The sequence below is a fragment of the Hippoglossus stenolepis genome, chromosome 22 (assembly GCF_022539355.2).
Source record: "Hippoglossus stenolepis isolate QCI-W04-F060 chromosome 22, HSTE1.2, whole genome shotgun sequence".
In the NCBI taxonomy this organism is placed as follows: Eukaryota; Metazoa; Chordata; class Actinopteri; order Pleuronectiformes; family Pleuronectidae; genus Hippoglossus; species Hippoglossus stenolepis.
Genome location: NC_061504.1, coordinates 15,151,310 through 15,175,646, shown reverse-complemented (window position 1 = coordinate 15,175,646; position 24,337 = coordinate 15,151,310). Strand labels below are relative to the sequence as shown.

Below are 24,337 nucleotides of genomic sequence, written 5' to 3'. Positions count from 1 at the left end.
ACGGAGCTGTGGTATCAACCGACACATCGACCAATCAGGAGCCAGCCTCACCTGTCAATCATGACATTTACACAGTTCTTAAAGCATCAGATAACTAATTAAAACCAAACTCAACCTGCCTAACTACCTATAAAGATTGTACTTTGACTTTTGAGTTTGGTCTGTGTCCCGTCCACTAACATGGAGGAGGAGGGGGTAACGACCTGCACTGCAGCCCAGTCTCTGTGGCTCTGGCTTTGTGCAGGAAGGAATTGTCACGCTGCCCTTTTTGTAAACTCCTGCCTTAAAGCTGGAGGCTAAGCGTCGTCCAAAATATCGTTTTATGCTAAAATGTAATAAACATGCATTCTTCAAAATATGAGCCACAGAGGGAATCATAAAAAGAAGAAATCATAAAAACACACAACACGAATAGTGTGTCTACATAGTTTTGGCCATGTAGCGTATCTCATAAATCAGAATAACACCGGGCTCCTGCGTCCCCTCCAACTCGCTGTGTAATAATTTATCACCCACTATATAAAGAGTCAGTGGTGAATCACAGTAACACACCTCGCATCGGCAGCCCTGCGGTTTTGCATTCTGACTCCAACAATCACGAGCGCTTGTGTGTTTCTTTTTTTTTGCGCCGGCACGTGTGTAAATGCTTAGCCGCGTATAATCCATTCATCCATTGCACTTCACAGATCAGTTGATTGCGCGCACGCTTGCCATTAAGGTTTATTGTGAAGCGCTGAGCCACGCCGGCGGTTATCTCCTCTCTTGGCTACACGCACCGCACGCGGCCCGATAAGGACTGAATGATGGTAGTGAACCTCAGCCGGAGGGCTTAAGGATTAATCCTCATGTTTATATGCTACCGCAGAACAGAGCCGGACCACTGGCTCGCTCCATTTTACTGTGGATCTGCTGCCTAATGGTGTCGGCCTCGTACGTGGACGGTCACGACACTTTCACTCCACAGCAGAAGCAAAAGATCATCGGGGGAACGAGGGGAGAATTCCTGGTTGGGCAGATGTTGCGGCAGCAGCATGATGTGTCTCGTGCTTCTGTCTTCACCGTGACAAATGCAGGCTGTAAATACAAATAACACTCTGAGACAAGGACTGATATTTAGGTGTTTTGCAGAATCATATCGGCCTTGTCTCAGTTCATCGGCTGCATCCTTCGGAGGCTGCATTTGAGACCAGTTGCGTCAACTGGACTGGACTGCCCCACTAGGAAGGGTCCTTCGAAGGTGGCCATCAAATCTGTCCCTTCATCTTCGAGACACAGAGGCCCAACCTATCCCAGGATTCATTGCACTTTGGTGGCGAACTGGTTTTCAAGAAGATAATGACGCCAGCAAGCAACATTCAAATGCTTGAGAGTCAGGCTTCAGCTAAACCCGACAGCTAACAGCATTAGAACATTCTCGTTGTGTCAAACTTTGTTTCTAGGTGACAGCAATTAGAGCAGGACGAGCTGGTGACGCTGGTCAATCCTCTGCGGACCAGATCGTCTAATTTTGGTTCAGCCTCGCGGTTCTACACGGCCCTCGAAGACCGCCTCCTTCGTAGCCTCCTAGCCTCGGATGCAGCCCCTGAATTGAGACGCAACAATAAGACAATGAAATCATTTCAATCTCATTTATTGTGCCCTGCAAGAAAAGAAAAAATCACTTCCTTTAGCTTGTACCCCCTTGAGAAGAAGTTACCTTTCTATTTAAATGGGATTTTCACAATTTCCCGGCATTTGAAAAGCATCAGGTAATCTCCAGCCTTTGATTGAAACCCTCTGCTTAAACCTGCACACGTTTAATCACACGGTCCATATGTGCTGGGGAATTCCATCCGTCCACGTTCCCACCCCTGGCTGCATGCAGATGTAAACAGGTTGTAAGTGGTGCGGCTGAAGGGGATGGACGGAGAGAGGGCGAGGGCTTAGAGAGCGCACGAGAAAGAGGGCACCGGGAGATTACAGCCTTCCATCCATATGGGCTGGAATACAGTTCTGCTTTTTTTTTAAAGAGGTGGGATTACGCTGCAGTGCTCTTAAAGCCGTCAAACTGCAGATAAATTGATTTCTGAGAGGCCTGAAGGAAATACACGAGATGGACGATTGGACGGAGGACGAACGCTTTATTTGTATAATTGTTTATTTTGGGAGAAATCCAGTTGTTAACGGCTCTTGTTGAGCATTAGATGAGAGGATCAATAGCACTTTAGAGTGTGTACGGTCAATGTAAAGACAACAGAGTTCAGCAGAACCTCTCACCCAACATCTAATATGGTTTGTTTAATCCAAACTAAAAGTGTAAATGGTGGTTTTGTAATATTTCCCAGCTGATGGCAATGAGAGTTTTATTTTTGTCATGTGGCCTTTTCCCAGGAACCCTGCTCGAAAAATCATGCTTTCCCAAAAAGGAATAGAGAATATCTCTGCAACTACAGCTTCTATATGAGTAATGTTGGGATCTATATAAAGGAAAAAACACTATCGATGTAACTGGGTCAGAGTAAATGAAGATAGCACAACGTCAATGAAAGATTTCATGCCCCCTCTATAAGGATTTCATTGGTAGTGTGGGGATGCTTCCACCTCTTCGTTGTAATTCAAACAACTGACGGCAGAAATGCTTCACGAATCTTCTATTTATTAAAAAAGTGACAGTGCATAATACAATTTTGACAGCTATCGACTGTGATCTCCGCGCAGCTCTGACTGTGATCTACACGGCGTGTCACACGGGGGAAAGATAAATCTACAGAGCAACGTACAAATGTAATGGGGATACACGTGTTAAGGTTTTTCTCCTGCGTGACGTGACAGCAGCACGCTGGTTTATTGCAAAGCTCCATCAGGAAGCAGCTGACAGATCATGAATGTGTATGATCATATGAACGTGTGAGGTAAAACTGAGAGACGGCAGGAAAATGTGTATTTATTTCTTAACAAGACAAGTTGATGAAGCAAGTGTGTAGTTTTAAGCAGATCCGTGGTTCACAGAATTCTCTTGATTTCCTGTAAAGTTACACTTTTATTGAGGCGACTTAAAGCAACACTAGGTAACTTTTACTGAGCAGCAGCGCCCTCTGCTGCCACGCATGGTGATTCATGCCGTTGGGGCTCCGTGTCCAAGCGATTTTCAAGGAGGGTGAAAAAACAACGTCCATGAATGTTGACTGGGGCCCTGACTCACTCACTGAGCTGAAACACATCTGAACGGTGGTTATTACCCATGATTCCGAGCTTCCTGAACCAGAAGAGCTGCCGCAGTAACAAATCCACCAAACTCTGTTCAGAATTCTTTAAGTTTCCCTCTGAATATGTGGAATTTGAAGTCTTTTTAACTGATCGACAGTTCAGCTTTGCTCCTGAACTCGCTGGACCTGATTCAGTCAGTTCCACACAGATCGAACCCACTCATCAAACTCATTTTAAAGATACTATTTTAAAGTCAAGAAGTTACTTAGTTTAAGTAATACTTTGCATTTGCTGTTGTATTTTCACCTCCGACACAATTTCCATTGAACCATAAGGCTCTTTACATCCCCCTTCAGAGACACAGCACCCGCTCACCTTGTCAAATGGAAATAATACATCACACAAAGTAATGATATCGCACACTGGTGCACTTTGTCGCGTCCATTAGCTGCCGAGTGATTTAATCTAATTTCATTTGAGCAGACGCGACAAGTAGAAGTACATTGTCAGACCTGTCACAATCTAAAGGGGCTTAAAATGAAAAGACTTTATTGATGCTGCGCCCGAGCTCATCTGGCGTTTTGGTTTTCAGACCGACAGAAGGAAATATTAAGATGTCTGTATTCATATTGAGCCGGTGATGCTTCTACACGTCTTGAATGAGCCTTCAGTAGAATAAAAATCTAAATAGAATAAAAATAAATATCTCTCTTGTATCCGCCAGCCACTTCTTATCCTCATCTTAAATCTTCAACGGGGATAACGGCTTTTACACTGCACTTACATCACCAGTGCACTTCATAAGAGTGTCCTCGCTAGTTTGTGTGTTCAGTTTCAGGAAACCTCCTACAGAAACATCACTCCACTGTAGTGATGAATCATCTGTTTTAAACAACGATGAACAACGTTGTCTGAAATCATCCCCCGGCCTCTCAGCCAACTGCCGCGTCCCCACACCCCCATTCCAGATGCAGAGCAACAATCGTCATCTTCAAACTAATTTGATTATAATCCATATTCAGACACTCTGTGGGAAGAGAGGGAGAGAAAACACACACACACACACACACACACACACACACACACACACACACACACACACACACACACACACACACACACACACACACACACACACACACACACTGCTCGGAGATGAATCATGTGCAGATAAACTCTGGTGATTTGCCGCTGACCGCTTCCTGAAGGGCGGTCAACTGGTTTCTGCTTCAAAAGATTCACACCCGTCGCGTGGAATCAGAGACGAGGGGGCGGCGGCGACGGAGGGGCCTCGATGAGCCATGTTGGACTCTGCTCTGATCGACTGTTCAGTTGGTGCTCGGTGCACGTCCGGTGCCAGAGAGCACGGGTGATGATACATATTCTGCCAGTAGCATCTGCGTGGTTATAAGAAGAGTTATGGCAGAGTCTGGGTTGTAGCAGAGACCTTTTGGTCCAGAGGAATTAAAGCATCAGTGGATACGAGAGGCATCCGTTCGCTATCAGGGCTTTGATTATGCATGAATATGGATTTGTAACTCGCATGCTCTGGTGAAATGGGATGGAATTTGAATCAATATCAGGTGAAAAATAATAATTTCATCATGCCTGAAAGAGGGGATGGGTTTAAGAAAACCTTGACAATTCAAAACACGAGAAACATCAGTAGAGCGCAAATCTCCATTAAAGCCTCGTGGAACCATTTTGGAACATTTTAAATTCACTAGATTAAGATTTTTATTTGGATTGCACACAAAAAAATTCCTGGACTGGCACCAAAATTGTTATGGAATCTTTCTTGGCTCGTGTCCGATCCTTCCAAGACGTTTTGTGGAAATCTGTTGTGTAGTTGTTGTGTAATCCTGCTGACAGACACACAAACCAACCAATGGAGAGGGATGGAAATATAACCTCCTGCTATCATGTCTGTTAAAGGTGCATCTACATGCTGTGTTTATAACTGACGTACATTTTCTGTTACTTGGCACAAAATCCAGAAAGTGCGAGTTTCAGTGAGAAGCGTAATAAACCCAGTAGCTTCACGGCAAAACCTGAGAAAAGCCTCCCGGGAAAAAAGCTTAATACTCTCACAGGTTTCTAGCAAAAAAAATAAAAGCTTTGCTGTGCATGTATAAAAAGAAACAGATGACTTGAAATATCAGATGGATGAGTTACTCAACCAGGGGCACCGGCGTGCAGGGGTCACGTACAGGGGGTCAGGCGGGATTATGGGTATTTACCGGCAGCTTGGATGACGGCGGTGAGGAAAGAGGTGGGGACATGGAGCCGGAGCATGTGTGGTGGCATGACAGGATTGCAAAACGCCACGAGCACAAGCCTGGAACAAGTGACTCAGGCATTTTGAGTGTGTGTGTGTGTGTTTTTTGTTTGAGTCCGTACAATCGTGTTCATAAATATCCACCAAACGAGCCAGAGTGCTCTCGCTGATCACTTTGAGCAGAGGTATTTGCACTTGGAACCGGAGGGGGGGGGTTCGCCACGACACCCTGAGGACCATGCAAGTTTAATGCCTGCTGCTGTTAAACAAAGATTTGTGCTGGAAAACGAGCTGCGAGCAAATCAAACAAGTGGATTTTTTGTTTTGTTTTGCACGATAACTGACCTGCAGGCTGCGAATCTAATGTCAACGGTGACGCCTGTAATCATGTATCGCTGATCTGTCAACAAATCTGTCAATCCTTCTGCTGTCAGGCTGCTAAACTCAGACAGTAGTCGTGCTTTTTACACAACACGTGTAACAAATGTCTATTTATTATCTAGTTATTGTCCCTTTTATTTTACTTATTGACACGAATCATATTGGATGTTGTTTGTGTGAGGAGCCGCTGCAAATGAGTCGTCCTCCTCAGGATCAATAAAGTATGTGTCAGTTCTGTATGTGAATATTTTTGAGTTTTCTTCTGTGCACAGCATCTTTTCACGTTGTTTCTCATGCGTATATAGTTCTGGCAGGTTTTATGGAACTGTTTGCCTGGTTTATGTCCCATCCTACCAGGTTGCATGGAAATCTGGTGTGTAGTGTTTTGTGCAACAATCCTGCTGACAAACAAACAAACAAACAAACAAACAAACACACAAACCAATGCACAGGGTCAGAAATATGAATATTTGGAGTGTTCTTCTCTGCACAGCATCATCCCCCATGTTGTCCCTCGGGCTCTGGCGGGTTTATGGCACAGCTCTCCCGGTGGTTTATGTGGTTGTGTAACAGCTTCGATTGTGGCTCAAAAGCTCCTCCTGCACAAACCACATCCAGTTCATAGTTCGCGTTCCTTGAGGAGGGCTATTGATTCTCTCCCCCGTGGAGCTGCCTCCAGATGACGTCGCCCAGTAAAACCACAGGAAGAGGAACGTGGGACGCGGTGTAACCAAACCACCACCACCACCACAGCAGCGATGCACCATCACGTGGGGCACCTCCTGCGCCTGGGCCGGTGCGCTCCGGTGCCGTGCAGGAGGAACCCGTGGGTTGTTGTTCCTGCTGCAGCTGCACAACAACAACAACAACAACAACAACAACAACAACAACAACTTGTGTGCAGGAGCTACGCGTCGGACGCCGCGTACCGCCGGACCTTCGCCTCCGCCAGGGACCAGCCCGAGAGCTACTGGGCTGAGGTGGGACGGGACATCCACTGGTTTGAGCCGTGGACTCGAACCGTGCACGCCGAGGACCCAGTGTTCCCAGACTGGTAGGTTTCAGTGCAGCAGGAGGCAACACAGCAGGAAACGTGTGTGTGTGTCCTTTATTGTCATAGAGGGATCTGTCGCTTTTTACTGCCACCGGGAATTATTAAGAGTCACAAAAGCCTACATTTCCCACAATGCCACGGACCTTGAACTCCTCCTAACTTTGAGGAAAGTTACGCAAGAACCCTCGTGCACTTTTCTTAATGAGTGAAAGTCCCTGAAGTGACAGAGATGTAAGAATAAATCACTTCAACAGAAAAGGCATCAGCTCATTCAGAGGAAACTGGAGACAAGGAAGTGCTGAGTTTTATTTACATGACAACCAGCACGAGAGTTGAAGAAGACCCCCGAGGTGTCTTCACCACTGCCTGCGTGTAAAGTACAGAATACTTGGAATACGTCATTAATAAACAATATAATACAATTTAACACAGTATAATATAATATAATGTAATATGATATGATATAATATGATGGAATAGAATGAAATATAATGGATTATAATATAAAATCATATATAATCGAATAGAGTAGAATATAACTCAATATTATATGATATAATATATTATAATATATCATGATACCATATAATAAATAATGTAATTTCATAATTTCAGTGATTCGTTCAATAGACACCTGAAGAGAAAACATTACGTCACTTCCGCCGGCCATTTTTTTTTGACATTATTTGCATTAATTAACCAAACAACAGGTTAAATTATTATAATTCACTTATTTATTTAGAAGAATGTACAAGTTTCTCTACATGTTGGTAAGTGGATCAGTAGTTTTCTGTCAAAGCTCTTTGTTGAGAGAAACTTAACTGTTTTCAAAGTTTTTTTATTACACATTTTTTTATTTATTATTTCACACACGTCCTCCTGCACCCGGCTGGGGAAAATGAAAAAAATCACTTTGTTTTGTTTTTGGTGATTGAGTTTTGACTGTTGCACTTCATAGCACGTTTAAGAAACAGACAGAGCCGCCTGGATGTGGTGCCGCCGCCGCAGACACATTGAAATGAAAGTCACAGACGCATCGTGTCTCTCCGGCTCCCGAAACACCATCTGCTCCACCTGCCTGCCGCTCGTCATCCATATGCACGGCAGCAGAAGCAGTTCAGCCGAGGCCTCATCAGCTGCATTGATTCGTTGTGTGGCTGCCGGTAAAGATGTCCGTCTTCACTGGAATCGATTTCCCTCAAGTGTTAGGACATCATATGATATGTGATATATTTTGTTCATTGCAAATGTGTTTTAATTGTGTATTTAGGAAAAATGTGATATGTATTCAAATGTGTGAGTGTTGAACAGTATTGTTTAGTTTGTATTGTGTATTTTAATCATGGGTTATTTACTTGTTTTTATTGGATGTGTTTGTGGTACAGTTAGTATGTATAGTATGTATAATGCACATGTATAATCCATAGATATTAGTACTTATATAAGAGGTCTTTTTATTTTAGGTTGCCTTGTAAAAACTGATTTGGGACAACAGATACAAATTTGCTTATATTGCTAACTTTGCCTCATTTGTAGTATTTTGTCAGTTGATAAATGAAACACATGAAATTAAATAAATGTTAATTCATGACTGTTGAGCTGTGTTGAGAGTGATTTATGTTTTGTCCCCGTCAGGTTTGTCGGCGGGAAGTTGAACGTGTGCTACAACGCCGTGGACCGACACGTGGAGAGCGGCCGCGGCGAGCAGCCCGCCATCATCTACGACAGCCCAGTGACCGGGACCAAACAGACCATCACGTTCAGGGAACTCCAGGACCAGGTAGATAGTGAGATGTAGAACGTGAAAGTACAAAGAGCTGCGTGGACTCGTTTTGTCTAAGGCTCGTTTAGCTCTGACATTACAACGTGTTTCCATGACGATAAATTCACTTTCAATCCTTCAGCTGAGTCTCTTGGCCAAGTTCCTCTGCTGTTTTTCCTGCCGTGGCAGCTGGATTGACCCAGCGTACAACATAATAAGCGGGAGAGGGAAATAATTGACTTTATTGACATTTGGGCAGACGCCCCAGTTCAATCAGCGCTCAGTGGCCTGTACTATAATTGAATGTGTTTTTAAATGAGAAATGGTGTAGCCCCAGCTTTTTGTCGGCCTTTAACCCAAAGCAAAACGACACCTCATTTAATTTAACTTACGATGTTGAGACCTTTTCATTTCTCACATTCTGTCAGTACATCTTCATATTTATTCCCTCATCATATAACCTTAAAACTATGCTCAAAACTCATAGATTCCTTGATTATAGCAGCCATGGACAATTATTGAAATTACATTTAAGTATATATTCTAAAGTTGATGCCTAGTACGCTGCATTGTCTCTCCTCCGTCTTAATCCAGGTGTCCAGGTTAGCAGGAGTCCTTGTGAAGAATGGGGTTCGCAAAGGAGACCTGGTGGTCATTTACATGCCCATGGTGCCCCAGGCCATGTTCACCATGCTGGCCTGTGCGCGGATCGGTGCCCCACACAGCCTCATCTTCGGCGGCTTCGCCTCCAAAGAGCTTTCCGTCCGCATCAATCACGCCAAGGTTAGGAAATGCTATCACGGTTGTGGTTGAGCTTTATCGTTTTGTTGCGCTCGGATAAAACTATATAATCTTTATTAACTGTCACTCCTCAGTACCCCGGCCATTTGATATTTAACAGACCAATAACTGCTGCCGCAACTTATAATTTTCCAATTCAAGTATTGCCTGGCACCATTAGTAATGTGCACCATTCATCCTGTGCAAAAAAAACATCTCCCTGAAAACAAGAGGTGCCTCAGGCTTCTTTGTTTTGTTGAGCTCAAAATGAATCATTCACAGTGGAAAGCACTTGGCTTTGCCTTCTCCGTTCAGAACCACACACTTGAAACGGATGCCAGCGCCGGGTGTCTGACGACGGTGAACTCCCAGTGATGTGTTTATACAAATATTAATCTGAAGAAATACAATGGTTTCAAGTTTTTTGCACCCAGTTTACTAAATCTAAGTGTTGGAACTGTTGTTTTTTTTAATGAATGATCCGTACTCAGCATTACCGTAGACATTGTAATGGCCCTAAATAGCCACTATGGCAAAATAAACCTGTGTGCATCACATCTGCTTCAATGCTGTGGCTTGTGAATGTTTGTGCCTCAAACTTTCAACTCTCAAAAGTTATAGAAAAATGCTATTTACCCTCTAGGAACCACCTCAGGTGTGAGTTAATCCTGTTAGCTCGTTTGGAATTGCTATCACATGCGTGTTAAATAGGCTTAAGTGAACTGCACTTGACGTGACTCTGCAGTGCTGCTACAGGCTAATTCCACTAATACCCTTTTTAAAAAATGCAGCAAAACACATTTTCAAGTATCACGAGAGGACGGCTCTTTTCTAACATAGCTCTAAAAAAACGAGTTGTTGACATTTTGTATCTCACTCGCGTTCTCTCTCTTGATCTCTTGTGTTTTTTCAGCCCAAGCTGTTGGTCACGTCCTCATTTGGCGTGGAGCCCGGCAGGAGAGTGGAGTACATCCCTCTGGTGGAGAAAGCCCTGGAGCTAAGCTCTCACAAGCCCTCCAAGGTTCTCGTCTACAACAGGCCGAACATGGTGAGAAGCCCGAGCTCCGCGGAGCCGAAGGTGACAGTGCGGTGTCATTTGTTAAACCTGCCCGTTTGATGTGACAACCTGTGAGTGCATCTGAAATACGGCTGCAGTGTGTAGAGCTGACGAGTGCAGTCACGGTGTAGCTGCTGTCGGGGAGAGAAGGATTTCCCGAAGGTATAAAAGTGCATTTATTCATTCAATTGAATCTAAAACATTGGATTTTGAAGGATGATCGCCTGGAATTGGCCAAATATGTATGAAAGGTATCGTGGCACAAATCCTGCCTCAGAACCACATGATGAAATGATGCATAGCTAGTTTAACAGGGTGAGACGAGAGTGAAGAACGTACCTGGAATGTGCGCAGCCGAGGGGTTGAGGTTTCATAGGAAGCCTCGTTGAGACAATTAGCAAGAAGTCTGTGTGGCGTAATTACAAAGCAAACAAAAAGACATTAATATGGTGACAACAAGCCCGAATCAGCTTGATATGCTGATACTCGAGTAATAAAAGAGGCGCAGCGGAGTTTGAGGTTAAATTAGGTTCATTATTAATTATGCCATTAACCCGTAGTCTCTGGCTTGTGCTATGAGTGGGTGCAGGCATAAGTGGGGCGGGGGGGTGCAGTGTCCTCAAGCAAACTTCATTACGTCAGCTCGGAAACGAATGGGTGACGTCACAGTGAGCTGCCACTTGATCGCTCCGGTATTATCTCTCAGGTCTTTCCCCCGGGGACGGGAGAGGTTGCTGTCAGGACATTGTTTTCTGGAGGAGTTACAGGGCTGTTGTAAGTAAAACTGTGAAATTGTTTTCACAGGAAATTTAGTGGAAACTCAACCCCCCCCCCTTTGTAAGATCATGTGAAACACAGTGGATGCAGCTGCTTTATCACATCCCACAATTCAGCGAGCAGGAGGTTGTGGGTTTTGTGGAACACAGCCTCCGACATGAAAGCCTCGTCGAAGCAGCCAAGTTTTACCCTGGCTTGGCTTCAGTGAATACACAAGGATGCGTTTCCGAGAGCTGGATGTTTTTATGGGATGTCTGTCCTCTGCCTGAAGAATCTGTGCGTGATACTGAATGATGTCTTGTGTTTTGAGCTCGTTTTCTGAGAACCAGAGACTTTTCTTCGCCCTCCCGGGATGATTACACGTTGAAGAAATGAAGTATCAAAGAGGTTCACGGAGATTTTGACAAGAGACAGAAAAATGTCTTAAACCTTGACCGCGGTTGGTACAAGAGATTGTGATGACAGACGGGAGCCGGGACAGATTTTCAACATGAAGTCTATTGCATAAATATTATATAATTGTATAAAATGTATATTTATACATTTTGAAGAAAGAATGTTAATCCTTTGTCACTTCTAAGAAACCTACTGACAACTGAAATGAAAGGTCATCGACCACATGCAGAGCTACAAATATTTTTCTCTCTTTATAACTTTAATTTTTGTCATTTTAAGCTCATTATTTATGATAGTTGATTATATTTGATTTATTCATACGTTATAGTTACTCGTAGCTTATTGTTTTCTATGTGGAGATAATTTATTGGTGTTCTTCCACAACTTTTTATTGAAATACTTGCAGTTATATACAGTTTTATACTTTTTGTATTCCCATTCGCCTAAAAGTGATTCGTCTCTCTGCATATTTGTTCTTGCCATAAATTTCAATTTCCTCCACCAGTTCTGTGATTCACTGTCAACACTGTCCTCCTGTATTCTCTCTGTACCTCAACCCTCTTTGCAAACGAGAAGAAATCCCCTGTTGGGACAACAAACACGACCTTCAACACCGAACCTCGAAGCTGTTTCCTTTTGCTGTTCACTGATTAGAATGCAAAAAACGAAATATCCTCCTTGTTTCTTTGTGTTTTCAGGAGAAAGTATCAGTGAGTCCAGAGCTGAATCTCGACTGGGAGGAGGAGATGGCCACCGCTCAGCCACACGACTGCGTTCCCCTCCCCTCCAACCACCCACTGTACGTCCTCTACACCTCTGGGACCACTGGGACACCAAAGGTACTGGCTGTTACAGCAGCAGCAGTGGAGAAATGTAAATCACCACCTCGTGCATTGACTTGCAGACGCCGTGTAAAACATTTCACATGAGTTATAGGATTTTCTGTCGGCGCTGTTTGTCTAAGTGCCGTCAGTTTCTGTTCCTGTGATTCATCTGCTCTTTGACTCTGCAAAACAATCCGGGCTCAATCTAAACGCCATCAACATGACATAAATAAGATGGAGCTTTTCCACAGCGGGAGCCGGAGCTCACGCAGGACGCCGTTGCCCGGAGGCAGGTTTCTAGATGGAAAAAAGCCGTGGCTCCCTCTGAAATGGCCTCATTTTGTCTTTGGTCAACAGATGACATAAAATATCCACCTGCTGGCAACTTCCTGAGCTTAACAGTGCAGCTTTTGTCAGCTTTTATTTCTGTGTGAGCATCTGTGACTTCCTCTGTTACGCCTATAGGGAGACTGGATCTCTAAAAACAGCTCTATAATGTGCGAAAATGTTTGTGCAGCACCATTAACTAATAAAAAGCTGTAATTGGTTTGAGAGGAATTCATTTGAAAACAAAGCACCATCTCCGTCTGTACAGCACAGCCAAGTGTTGATATTTAGATTAGATATTAAACTCGGGTGTTTTGTTGCCTAATTCAAACGCCTGTCACCCGCCTGGTGTTTTTCTCTTCTCGTCCCGCAGGGTGTGGTGCGAGACACCGCCGGCTACGCTGTGATGCTGAAATGGACCATGTCAAATATTTATGGACTCAGTCCTGGAGATGTAAGGCGATAAAGCATCCTCCTCCTCCTGAGTTAATGCTGTGCATGAGAAACAAAGAGCGAGCAGTCGGCCGGGAAATTGTTCTCCACTCTTAAGAAGATTTAATCACCCTGTGATGTTTATGTGAACCGAAGACTCATAAGTTCTGAAATTAGTTTTTTTTTTTATCAACATTTATCGTCTACACAACACATTTGATTTGTTTTACATTAACTGCAGCCATGCATGTTAAAATCTTGAGAATTGAAAGCGGCGGAGGGAATTAATGAGGATGCATTTCTCTCTCCTGTCTCCTTTTCCTAACCACTTGTAGGTTTGGTGGGCAGCGTCGGACCTGGGCTGGGTGGTCGGCCATTCATATATCTGCTATGGTCCCCTGCTCCATGGAAACAGCACAATTCTCTATGAGGTTTGTCCCTGTCAACAAGATTTACTGTCTTTAAAAAAAGAGCTTCAACAACAACACAGAGCAGAAATGTGCTCACGGAGCTGCATGAGTCAGGTTGTGTGTCTGCCCTCGTCGGCTCTGCAAGCTGAACACTTCCATATTTGGTTAATGACTCCAGTTGATGTGGACCGGGACTCGGTTTAAGATGTGAACCGCTTGACCCTGTTTCCATGTTTAACTCTGGCCGCTGTGGTCCAGTCTCCTGAGAGAGACTTGCAGCAGTTTCTGTTCCAGTCCTTCTTCTTCTTCTTGAGTAATTACAGTTTTTTTTTTACCTGCACACTGGTGATAAAAAAGAAAACTCAGCCTGCAGAAATGATCCATTTGGTGGAAGAGTTTAATGTTTCAATTCAAATGAGCCATAGAATGTAAATAAACATGCACGATGCGTCCCCACTTCCTCCTGTTCCACTGAAATGAAGCCAAAATACACAATCTTCATTTTAGCCCTTTGCAGTAGTGCTGCAGCCAAGAAGAGAACAACCAAGCTTTTTCTGCAAGATTGTGTTTTGAACAGCTGCTCGATATTAATGCATCTGATTATTACAGCTTTGGTTTTTGAGTCCTTTCCCCATCATTTAGTGAAGCACAGACATGTGGAGGGTTATCAGCATATAACAAACTCTGTAGATCTTGTTCTGACAATATTTAGTTTTCTGTCTGATATACATAGACAAAAAATATTTACCCACAGCAACTGGAACTCACTGCTGCTCATTCTCATTCATCCGCACTCGTCTTCTTGCTGTGAGGAGACAGGCAACTCGAATGCAAGTAACAGAGGAAATTGCTGTTGGAGGTATTTGCCTGCAGGCGTCTTTTGTCTTTATCTTTTCCTCAAGGCAGACAACACTTCTATAGTGCCACTGTATTTTCTACTCCATGGATTTCCCGGGAACCATCTGTCTGCAAAGCAGCCGTCCAACTGTGCCTGTCCATTTTCAGCAGCTCCTCTGTGAATATTCATGGTTTCTAAATGACAGCTGAAGTGAATTTGTATCACAGAGCATTGTGGAAATCTTCCTGTAAAGGTTTTTCAGCTTCCACGACAATCTGTGTGTGAGTGCTGTTCACTCTGTAGGCAATCTGCTGTACGATTTCTATGCCTGTCTGTTTACAGGGTAAACCTGTTGGGACTCCAGACCCCGGAGCGTTCTTCCGTGTGCTGTCTGAGCACCGAGCCTCCTCCATGTTCACAGCACCCACCGCCATCCGAGCCATTCGCCAGCAAGACCCACAAGCGGAAACTGGGAAGAAATACCCCCTGACCAGGTAGATAGCAACACCTGACACAGGAGAAAAAACCCTATAATGAAGTGTTTGTTAGTATTTACGATAGAATCAGTGCAAAACAAACTAATAACTCTCATGTTGTGCCTGAGGGATTCATACTGGAGTAATGAATTAGCCTCTTTGGTTAGGATTTCCTGCTTTTTTCCATGACAGCATTGTAAATTGAATATCTTTGGGGTCTGGGGTTCTCGGACATTCTATAGACTAAACATTTAATTGACTTATTGATGAGTAATCAACTGAGGCAGCCCTGGTCAAACTGGATCAAAGTTACAGTGTCCTAGCATCTTTTTTGCCTCTTGAACTCGTATCTCAAGTCTGCCTTTAGGGAATTTCTTCAATTTCTAAACGTACAGATGAGCTGATTAGATCTCAGTGTTTAGAGGGAGGCAGCAGCTGTAGAGAAGGCTGTGCAAGAAACTACTCGAGGAAAGTTCATGAAGACCGAAACCTTTAACTGCCACTTTGTGAGTTCAGCCCATCTTTCCTGACTTTACTGTGCCGAAGTGTCTCACGGCTGCCGGTGGTCTGTGCCGCGTGTCCAGCCTCTGGTTAGTCTCCAGCCATCTGCTGAGGCACGGCCCACTCACGCCGCTCTGGGTGTTAATCGGGATGGATAACAGTCCGCCTGTATTAAATCACACTGTGTGAACCTGCCTCCACGGCTGTTCTGGTCTCCCTGTTAACGCAAAAGGTCGCGTGTATCTCAGTTTAAAGAATAAACATCATTCGTGGTATTTGTCGGCCCCGCTGACTCAAATACTTGCTGATATTATCAGAATTGTAAATGGTTCGGTGGAGAACACTGAAGAAACCTGGACCTGAGGGGTTGTTGTGTCAATTCTCCACTTTCATTCTGTTCAGCAGTCTGAAAATGCCTCTAAGCACACAATCATAAAGCAATCCTGAGTGTGGACGACCTATGGCCCCAGTGAATCATTCAGCAACTCTGGCATTGTGTGCTGAATTTTACGATCTTCTCTTGGTTTGCAGTGTTAAATGCGCAGCACCTTTTTTTTTTTTAGATGCTGTCCTCGCAGTCCCAAGATTATTTTCCACGATATCTTTGCCTCAAATATTGTAGACATCTATCCCCTCGGTTCGGACTCTGCCACAATCAGTCATTTGAACGTCACGCTGTTTCCCTGTGCGCTTACTTGGATTCTTAATGTGTCTTTTCCCCTTGGAGGAGGCAGGTTTGTGAAAGATTACTGCTTCTCCCTTTTGGCGCTGAGCAAAACATATCACCGCGATGCAGAGACGGCAGCACAAAAGGCAGCGGTGAAACACGGTTTAATTTGAGCACGTGGGTGGTTCGGTGTCTGGTCAGACCTTTCACTTTCACTTTAAAGGTTTTCTCTCGTCAAAAACCTACGTGAATAATGCTCTTCACACAGGGGGTCACCTTGCTGTCTGATTATGTAACTTGTTATGTGTATTGTCATGTGTAAGACTGACAATGATAAAGAGACAGAGGGAAGATGTAGAGGACAAGTCACAAGAGGTTGGTTAGCTTGACTCCAGACGATATCTCTGCAACACAATACAAAAACATCTGTAGCTAATCTTTTACTTCATTTTCTTAAACTTAAAGAAAACCCGTACATTCCTCCACCTCTAAGAGGTATCGACCTTGTTTCCTCGGTGATGTCACACACAGAAATGTAGGTCAATACTAATCACGCTGCTTTTTTTATTAACCGTCTTGATAGAAGTAGTAAAAATCTTAATGAAAACTATCAAACACATGATTTCACGCCCGAGCAACATCCAACAATATAATCGGATGCAGCTCAAAACGCCCAGCTTGGGCTTTTATTGACACTGCGAGACGTCTACTCCCTCGAAGGCCCACTCCACTGTAATAGCCCTGGACCCTTATCGGTGTGCGTGAGCCGTATAACTCTGCTCGCTGTGGATGTGAAAGCCACATTGACAGTCTGGCTGCAGGCCTGTCTGAACCTGTGATGGCAGCGGCGCTCTGCATAAATGTGGCGTGACAAAGGGGCAGGGAATGTGTCAGTAGTGTTTTTTTTTAAAGCCGGGAGTAAGTAACTAACTGCTGAGAGCCCCACTCATAAGCAAGTGACAAAGTGCTTTGATGGTCCTTTGATAGCCGAGGCCAGTGTTGTGTTAAAGTGAAATAAACTCATGGGAATAGATCAGTGTTTTCTCTGTATACAGGAGAATACAGTTTCCAATGCCTGACCTGGTATCAGAGGCATTTCTGATGTTGTTATCGAAACATCTCTCGTATTCTCCAACTGAGAGTGAACGTCCAATCCGTGTAGAAAATATCCCTCCCTCCAGATTCAGCTACCTTCCCCCTTTGCTCATCAACTTTGCCACACTGACCTTACACAATCCTAAAGCTTGTTAACAATCACGGGGATAACCTTACCTGCCAAGAGTGGCATGTTTTTCTTTATCGGCCGACTTCAAGGTCGTGCCCGTGGAGATAAGCGACGCCCTGTCGTTTTTTATTGGCCCCAGAAAGGACAGTGTTAGAAATTGCGAATATATATTTGCCTTCTGTGATTAAAACTCTTTCTTACTTTGTTTTTTAAGCAAAGCACCAGTTATATATTGAGTAAATTTGCCATCGTTGTACCTTACCTTCACCATTAACCCCGAGTGGACACAAGGAACTTAACAGGTGGAATATTTGTCGGTTGAAATGTGGAACAATTAGGTCTTTGTCTCTTTGCTTCTCTCTGACCCTCCTACATTCGGGTCAGTGAACACAAAACTTCTGGCCTTGACGTGGTTTCTGAGTCGGAGGGAAGCTGGAAAACAAATTGCTGAGATTTTATAATAAACTGCCATCACCACTACTGAAGTTCTATATGTTTTATACCTTTGATATATATCCTTGATGCTTGAGAGTGATTTAAGAAAGGGAAGCTTGGGCTTTATCAAGAGTTTGTCCTCCTGAAAACAGAACACGGATGTTTACACTAACTGCTCCTGACTCAGTGTGCCTGATAGTGCCTGAGCTTGTTGGGCGCCGGCCAAACCCACGGTCCCTTCCACTTTTATTTCTGAGGTCACAGTAAATCTCACAGTAAATACTTCCACTGAACTCCTCTGTAAAAAACAACCTGAATACCACAGAGAATCCGTGTCGTCCTTGAGTAACTGGAAGGATGATGGCTGGAGTGTAACGGGGATTAGTGGGAACATGAGGTCACTGCCAGGAGAATGAGTCAATCTTTTTTTTTTTATTCTGGTTGTTATTGTGCAGAGTTCTCAAGGACAGAATATCAGACGGATGAATTGAGGTATATTGTTAATCAGGAGTAGAACCAGATGAGGTGGATTTCTGGGGCCGACGTTGGGGAATTAGAAATTTCCGTTACAGATATATCAGCGCATATAAAAAAGATATTTTGAATGATTCCTAAGATGTTTTTATAAACGCTTATGACAAAGAAATATAATTGAGGGTAGATATTTTCCACTTTAACCCTAATAAGTAAAAACACTTATAATATAGAACTTCAATTAACCTATAAATGCAAATCTTTTCTGCATTGTTCATTCTGAAAATAAAATGTCATATCTGCTCATATTGGCAAACAAATAAAGAAACCGATAAGTCTACATAAGACTCATAGTCCAATATTATCAGCCAATCAAGGAGGCTTTATTATGGTCCATATTTGATACAGTCTGATCGTCTACTAAAAGCTGCTATTAATTGTCAGAAAATCAATAACTAAAATAAAATAAAACCAGCACGGTTTTACAGAAAGCAAAGAAAAACGATCGCAGAGCCTTACAAGATAATCAAGTTTGAGAGTCGTGCTTGAAGAAGACTCAGGGATATTATTCCCGGGAGAGAGCAGGGGATGGAAACAATGTGATTCACTGGGTCCAGAGTGGCGTGAGGAAATTCTGTCTTGCCTTTTTTACAAAAGATGGGATGTGACTTGAAGTTTGATGGGAGTTGGAAGGTCATTTCACCGGTGGGGAGTTACGACCGATGAGTGATGGCCAGCAGTCACTTGAGGGGAAAACCCAGCTGATCAGACGAGTATCTATGGCTGCACCGTGGCCCGGATTCACGGGGCGATATGGTTCCCCTCACCGCCTTGTAGCGAGCGACCGGCAGTGTTTTGAATTAGGTATGAGCAGCCATGGGCAGCCATCAGGAGGAGTTTTGGAAGGAGTGATGGGAGAGAGGAATTGGGGGAGGCTGAAGATGGAGACTGCGGTGTTCAGGGTCACTTGTAGGGCGCGGAGGGGAGGGCTTCATGAAGCCAGGGACTGGGAGGAAACTAATGTTTAAACAAGGAAGAACCAGCGAGGGAGGGGTCGAATTTGACGTATTCAGATGTCCTTGCTAGAATCCTTTCTCTCTAGGTACTCGGCGATTCAGGGTCTCATCAATATTGACTCAGAGGCCATGTAGAGGACAGAATTCTCCCGGGGGAATATTTATTGCTGTGAGACCTGAAAAGAATATCCTACACGAAATGCATTTGAAATGAGGAAGAAAGGCACGTGAGTTTCAGAAGAGGGGGGGAAAAGTCGAATTGTCTTTTCTTTTCTTCCATGAAATTTAAAGTAAGAGGCCGAGGACTGAGCCCTGCGAGACGCCTGCGGAGATGATGCTCAATTTGATTTGAACATTTAGGATATATATTTTTGAATCGTATTGATTGTGAGTTATTTCGACCACTCCCTGTGAGCGAGTAGATAAGTCTGATTGACAGATGTGCGCTGTTGTGGTTGCAGTTTGCGGTCGCTGTTCCTGGCGGGAGAGCGATGTGACGTGGAGACGTTGGATTGGGCGAAGAAGAGCTTCGGCGTTCCTGTCCTGGACCACTGGTGGCAGACTGGTAAGGAAGTGTTTTACAAAATAGATGCACCCGTTTTACCTGATTTCATACATTTTCCTTTTTCAAGTTAAAGCAATTGGACAAGAAGTAACTAATAGAAACTGTGCATGAACTACAAATTGCCAGTTTATTCTACACATGCTCACTGGGTCCAGTTTGTCTTTTATCATTAGCGTTACTGGTGGTCTATGCCTGAAGCTGCTGTTTTAATTATGTACAGTTTAGTAGGTTGAGATATACTTCACCCTTAAACCTCAGGGATTATGATATAGATCCTGAGACGGCGTTTCAAGGACCTCAAGCAGCGTGCGCCGTATATGATGTTTCAATTTCACTTGATCTTGATGACTTGTTCGTCTTCAGCGTATCAGTGTGAGAAGAATATAAATGTGGTCTTTGTTGTACTTCATAAACCCCCCTGACATTAGCTCGGCCTTGAGAACAGGCGTAACGGCAGAAAGTCCCTATTCCTTTGATTAATCCCCTTCTATGTTTTTGTATCCTCGACCCGGGGATCGGTCCTTGATACGAAGCTCCTGGAGTAATTAGGACGTTAAAGACAAACACAGTCTGAATTTCAAACCCTCGATGTGCAAACTGCTCATCGCTCAAAGTTTACGTGTCATCCTTTCCACCACACGCAGACCGGGCAGATGGCTGAGATCACTAGAGGGTTCTTACGGGGGAAAAGACAATTTTTTTTGCCTTTGACTTGACGAGCCAAAAAAAATCGACCGATGTAGAAAGGTCAAAAAATTGAGAACGATGATTGAACGAGTCCATATGCAGCCGTAGACGGGTGGGAAGACTCCCAGAGAGCCTCTCTTCAACTGGACACATTCCTGGACAGCACCGTGGGTTTGATTGGCTTTAGCTTTCGTTGAGTTCACATAAAAGAACAGTCACGGGTACGTTGTCCATCTGTTCAGCAGTGGAAGTCGAAGACGCTCACCCCACAGAAGCCTGCTTTAGAGTTTAACTATGTGATGATGACGCAAAAACAACTGAACAGATTTCCACAAAGCTTGGGGGATGTGGGACGGGTCATTTCGTGCAGATCTGGATCAGGGGGGGGACGGATCCATCTTTCTTCGTGGTATGATAATGTTCATTCTGTTCCCTCGGTTAAACACCATTATCGCAGCTGATGACTTGTGGGGCTGAAGGATTTTTATCTTCTGTCTACTCTTTAAAATCCCATTAACATTGTCAGTATCTCGATCCCCCCGTTGTCCCGCCGCACTTCAGATTAACGCCGCGCTCACAGAGGCGCGGCTTTTAAAGACTTCCTGGGTCATGCTCTTTAACTTTCTTAAGCTCACAGTTCATTGGTTGAATATAACACAAGTCGGGGGCGGGGCGAGTTTGGAGTTCTACAGAAAGTGTGTGTACTCCCTTTTCTCTTCTCCTTACAATTAAACTATTACACAACAATTGCTGTTGTGGAGCTGGGTGATAAAAAACGCAATTGGAATGTCTGCTTCCCAGCTCTGGCAGCATTGTTTGTCAGACCCTGGTTTCTAATGAGTCTTCAATGGGTAAGACCCAATTAGCCTCTTGGATTGGAGACTTGAGTCCAGGCAGCGTGCCACCATGGTAATGTCCTGCCCCCCCCCCTCTCACAGTTTGATTGCTGTCCCCCCCCAAGAACTAGTGAATTATGATAAATGTGCCCGCGACGGCAAAAGAGCACAATTGAATGTGTCTTTGTTTTGTAATATCCTGCCTCCGCACCGTGGGATCGATGCCGGACAAGACGACATATCTGTGTTAAATATGGAATCAATACCGGTGTTGGACCGTTTGGAAATCCATCGACCTTGGGGTTGGTACAGTCTGATCTGAGCGCAGATTAGCCCTCTTGGCTGATTGGTCGGTCCCAGACTCCGTGGGAGTGGGAAGAGCTCAATGTGGCGTCGATATTTTAGACATGTGATTTATCAACTCGGCCTTTATGTGTAGTTTAAACTGCTGATCCGGCCTCAGGCTTATCACTCGTGTGCTGAATTTCAATTCTAAGCTGCATCTGGATTTCAAGATTGAAGACTTTGTAACTCCACCTGTCCAGGAACCCCCCCCCCACAACTGGCCAACCAGGATCACCCATTTGAGCCGAGCCTGCCGATAAACTCCGCCAAAACATAATTAGCTTTCTTTGCTGAGTCATCAGGCCCAATATTGAGAAAAGAGTGGAAGTGGAATCAGGTTATTATTATAATTAGCACACGATGGTAAGTTGAAAAAAAAAACCTGACTGGATTTGTGTGTCTCTAAAATTGGTCTTTTTGAGACGTGTACTGGCTCATCACTGTGATTATGTAAAACTACTCAACCAGTTCCCATGAATTTTAATGGACCCAAGTAAGAACCCATTACATTTCGGTGATGATCAGAGGCTGTACCCAGGATTTTATTTGTCATTTTCAATAGAGAATAATTCAAAATTCGGCATATTTAGGGGCCTGATACTTCTGTGTGTAAAATGTGGTGCAGATCTAAATGAAATCTTTGGCTCTGGTGTTTTTAAATGCTGTTTCCTAAGAAGACTGAACTCTTCAAAGTATCATCGTAGTTTACACTGTGATGTTCCGTCTGGTTTTGGACGTTTACCGATGGAGACACATCCCTGGCTGTTGGTCGTCCAGTCCAGGAGCTGTGTACGTAGCAAGGGGCTAAATATAAAGTGAAAATCAATCATTTTGTCAAAGTGCAATAACGCTGCTGAATTCTCTCACTGCTCCTGCGCTCAGTTCGAACACACACACACACACACACACACACACACACACACACACACACACACACACACACACACGCTGGTCTTTTGTTCCTACGAGCAGCAGTGTGCACACAGGAAAACAACATTCTGACATTTGTGAGTCTTTTGGTGTCGTGTGACCACGTTGTTTACACTTTTCTATGTATGAAACATCCCACTGCTCTGAACCGGGACACCTCCGTCCTTCCCCCCGTGGCCTCAGTGCTATGTGAGAAAAACATTTAATTCTAGTTTAGATCTCACTTCCTTTGTCTCCTTCACACGCTCGTGCACCAAAACCTAAATCCTGTCACACTCTGTGGCTATCTGGGATTTATTTATTATTTTTTTATTGAGTTTGGAGAAAAACCTCGGGCGCCCTCTGGATTTCTGTCTAGATGTGTAAAATCCCATTGCTCCCCCAATCCAATCCAAATGTGTTCAGGGTTTGTGGGTCTGAGGGAATCTAGCTTTCCGTGTGGAGGGGAAAAATACCGCTCGGCCATGTTTGAAATACTCATTAAGACATTGTTAGTTTGTCATTTCTATCTGAAGCAGTAAACGAGAAAACGAGAGCACCATAGTTATTTTCCAGTCCAAACCCTGTTGGTGTTTTCCTCAAACCTCATATGATCTTCTATCGCTGCGTTTATTCAAATTTATCCACATCGTTATATTGGCAGCCAGATATCAAATGTTGTAAAAGATAAGTGCACAATTCCCTGCAGCCTGTCTCCAGTTCACGAGTCACCCTGCTGCGAGCGTCACAGTTTACTGGTCAGCCGTCTTTTCGGGGACAGGACATCGATCAAGGGACTTTTAGCATCGTCGGGGAGGGGGCCTTGACAACTCTTCCTTCATCTCCCCCTCCGACGGAAGAAGAAACAACTTGGTCACTGCAAAGCAGTTTAGCATTCAAGGGTCGTCTAATCCAAAATGTGTGTCAGGGAGAAGGAGCGAGACTCCTCCTTGAGAAACTCATTATCGTCCAAACACCTAAAACACAAAGTTTGCTTGTATCTTCAGGCGTCCGGCTCCCGAGCAAGTCATTTTTCAAACTTGTCACTCTCTCCCACATTTGGTTTTCATCTATATACAATGATAGATTTTGTCCTACTTCCACAATGGAGCTTTGCATTTTGTAGTCACATGCAATATGGATAGAAATTTAACAAAATCAATCACGAGTGCATTTGCTCGTTAATCTTTGAAGCTGCATGCGTGTAACCCTAGAATGTTAGATGAGGTGTGGGAGGAGTTTGAGGGCGGAGCAAACACCAACATTTTAAATTAGAGTTCCTCTGGTGTTCGAGAACCAGGTTAACAACATACCTGGACTGGTTTATACGAAATCCAGAGTCAATCAGTCGATGAATCTTAATTCGTATAGAACCTTTCATGCAGGTTACGTCAGGATGCGGTGAAGCAGGGAGGGAGATGGAACCAGAATGCAGAGTTTCACAGTCTTTAACAGAAAAATAACAAACGCAGGAACAACAAAAGTCAAAACTGAAAAAACAAAAGCACACGGGAGAAAACACGAGGAGCTCAGGAGACACAAAAAAAAACACTGGAGGACAGGACATAACGACGAGGACAAAGGGAAGCACAGAGGCTTATATACACACACAGGGAAGGCAGGGGCAATTGGACACAGGTGTAACACATGAGGACTGGTGCAGACAATCACAGACAGGAAGTGAAGAAAGAAAACACAC

The 24,337-nt window shown here is 44.1% G+C and overlaps 1 protein-coding gene across 1 annotated transcript in view; it reads left to right on the top strand.

Moving 5' to 3' along the window:
- Positions 1–6,513: 6,513 nt before the first annotated feature.
- acss3 (acyl-CoA synthetase short chain family member 3) overlaps positions 6,514–24,337 on the top strand; it is a 30,985-nt gene continuing 13,161 nt past the window's right edge. The window contains exons 1-9 of the mRNA XM_035147373.2: positions 6,514–6,899; positions 8,535–8,679; positions 9,256–9,444; positions 10,355–10,489; positions 12,370–12,510; positions 13,196–13,276; positions 13,590–13,685; positions 14,845–14,996; positions 19,758–19,861. Coding sequence (XP_035003264.2) covers positions 6,604–6,899; positions 8,535–8,679; positions 9,256–9,444; positions 10,355–10,489; positions 12,370–12,510; positions 13,196–13,276; positions 13,590–13,685; positions 14,845–14,996; positions 19,758–19,861 — 1,339 coding nt within the window. The 5' untranslated portion in view covers positions 6,514–6,603. The remainder of the gene's footprint in view (positions 6,900–8,534; positions 8,680–9,255; positions 9,445–10,354; positions 10,490–12,369; positions 12,511–13,195; positions 13,277–13,589; positions 13,686–14,844; positions 14,997–19,757; positions 19,862–24,337) is intronic.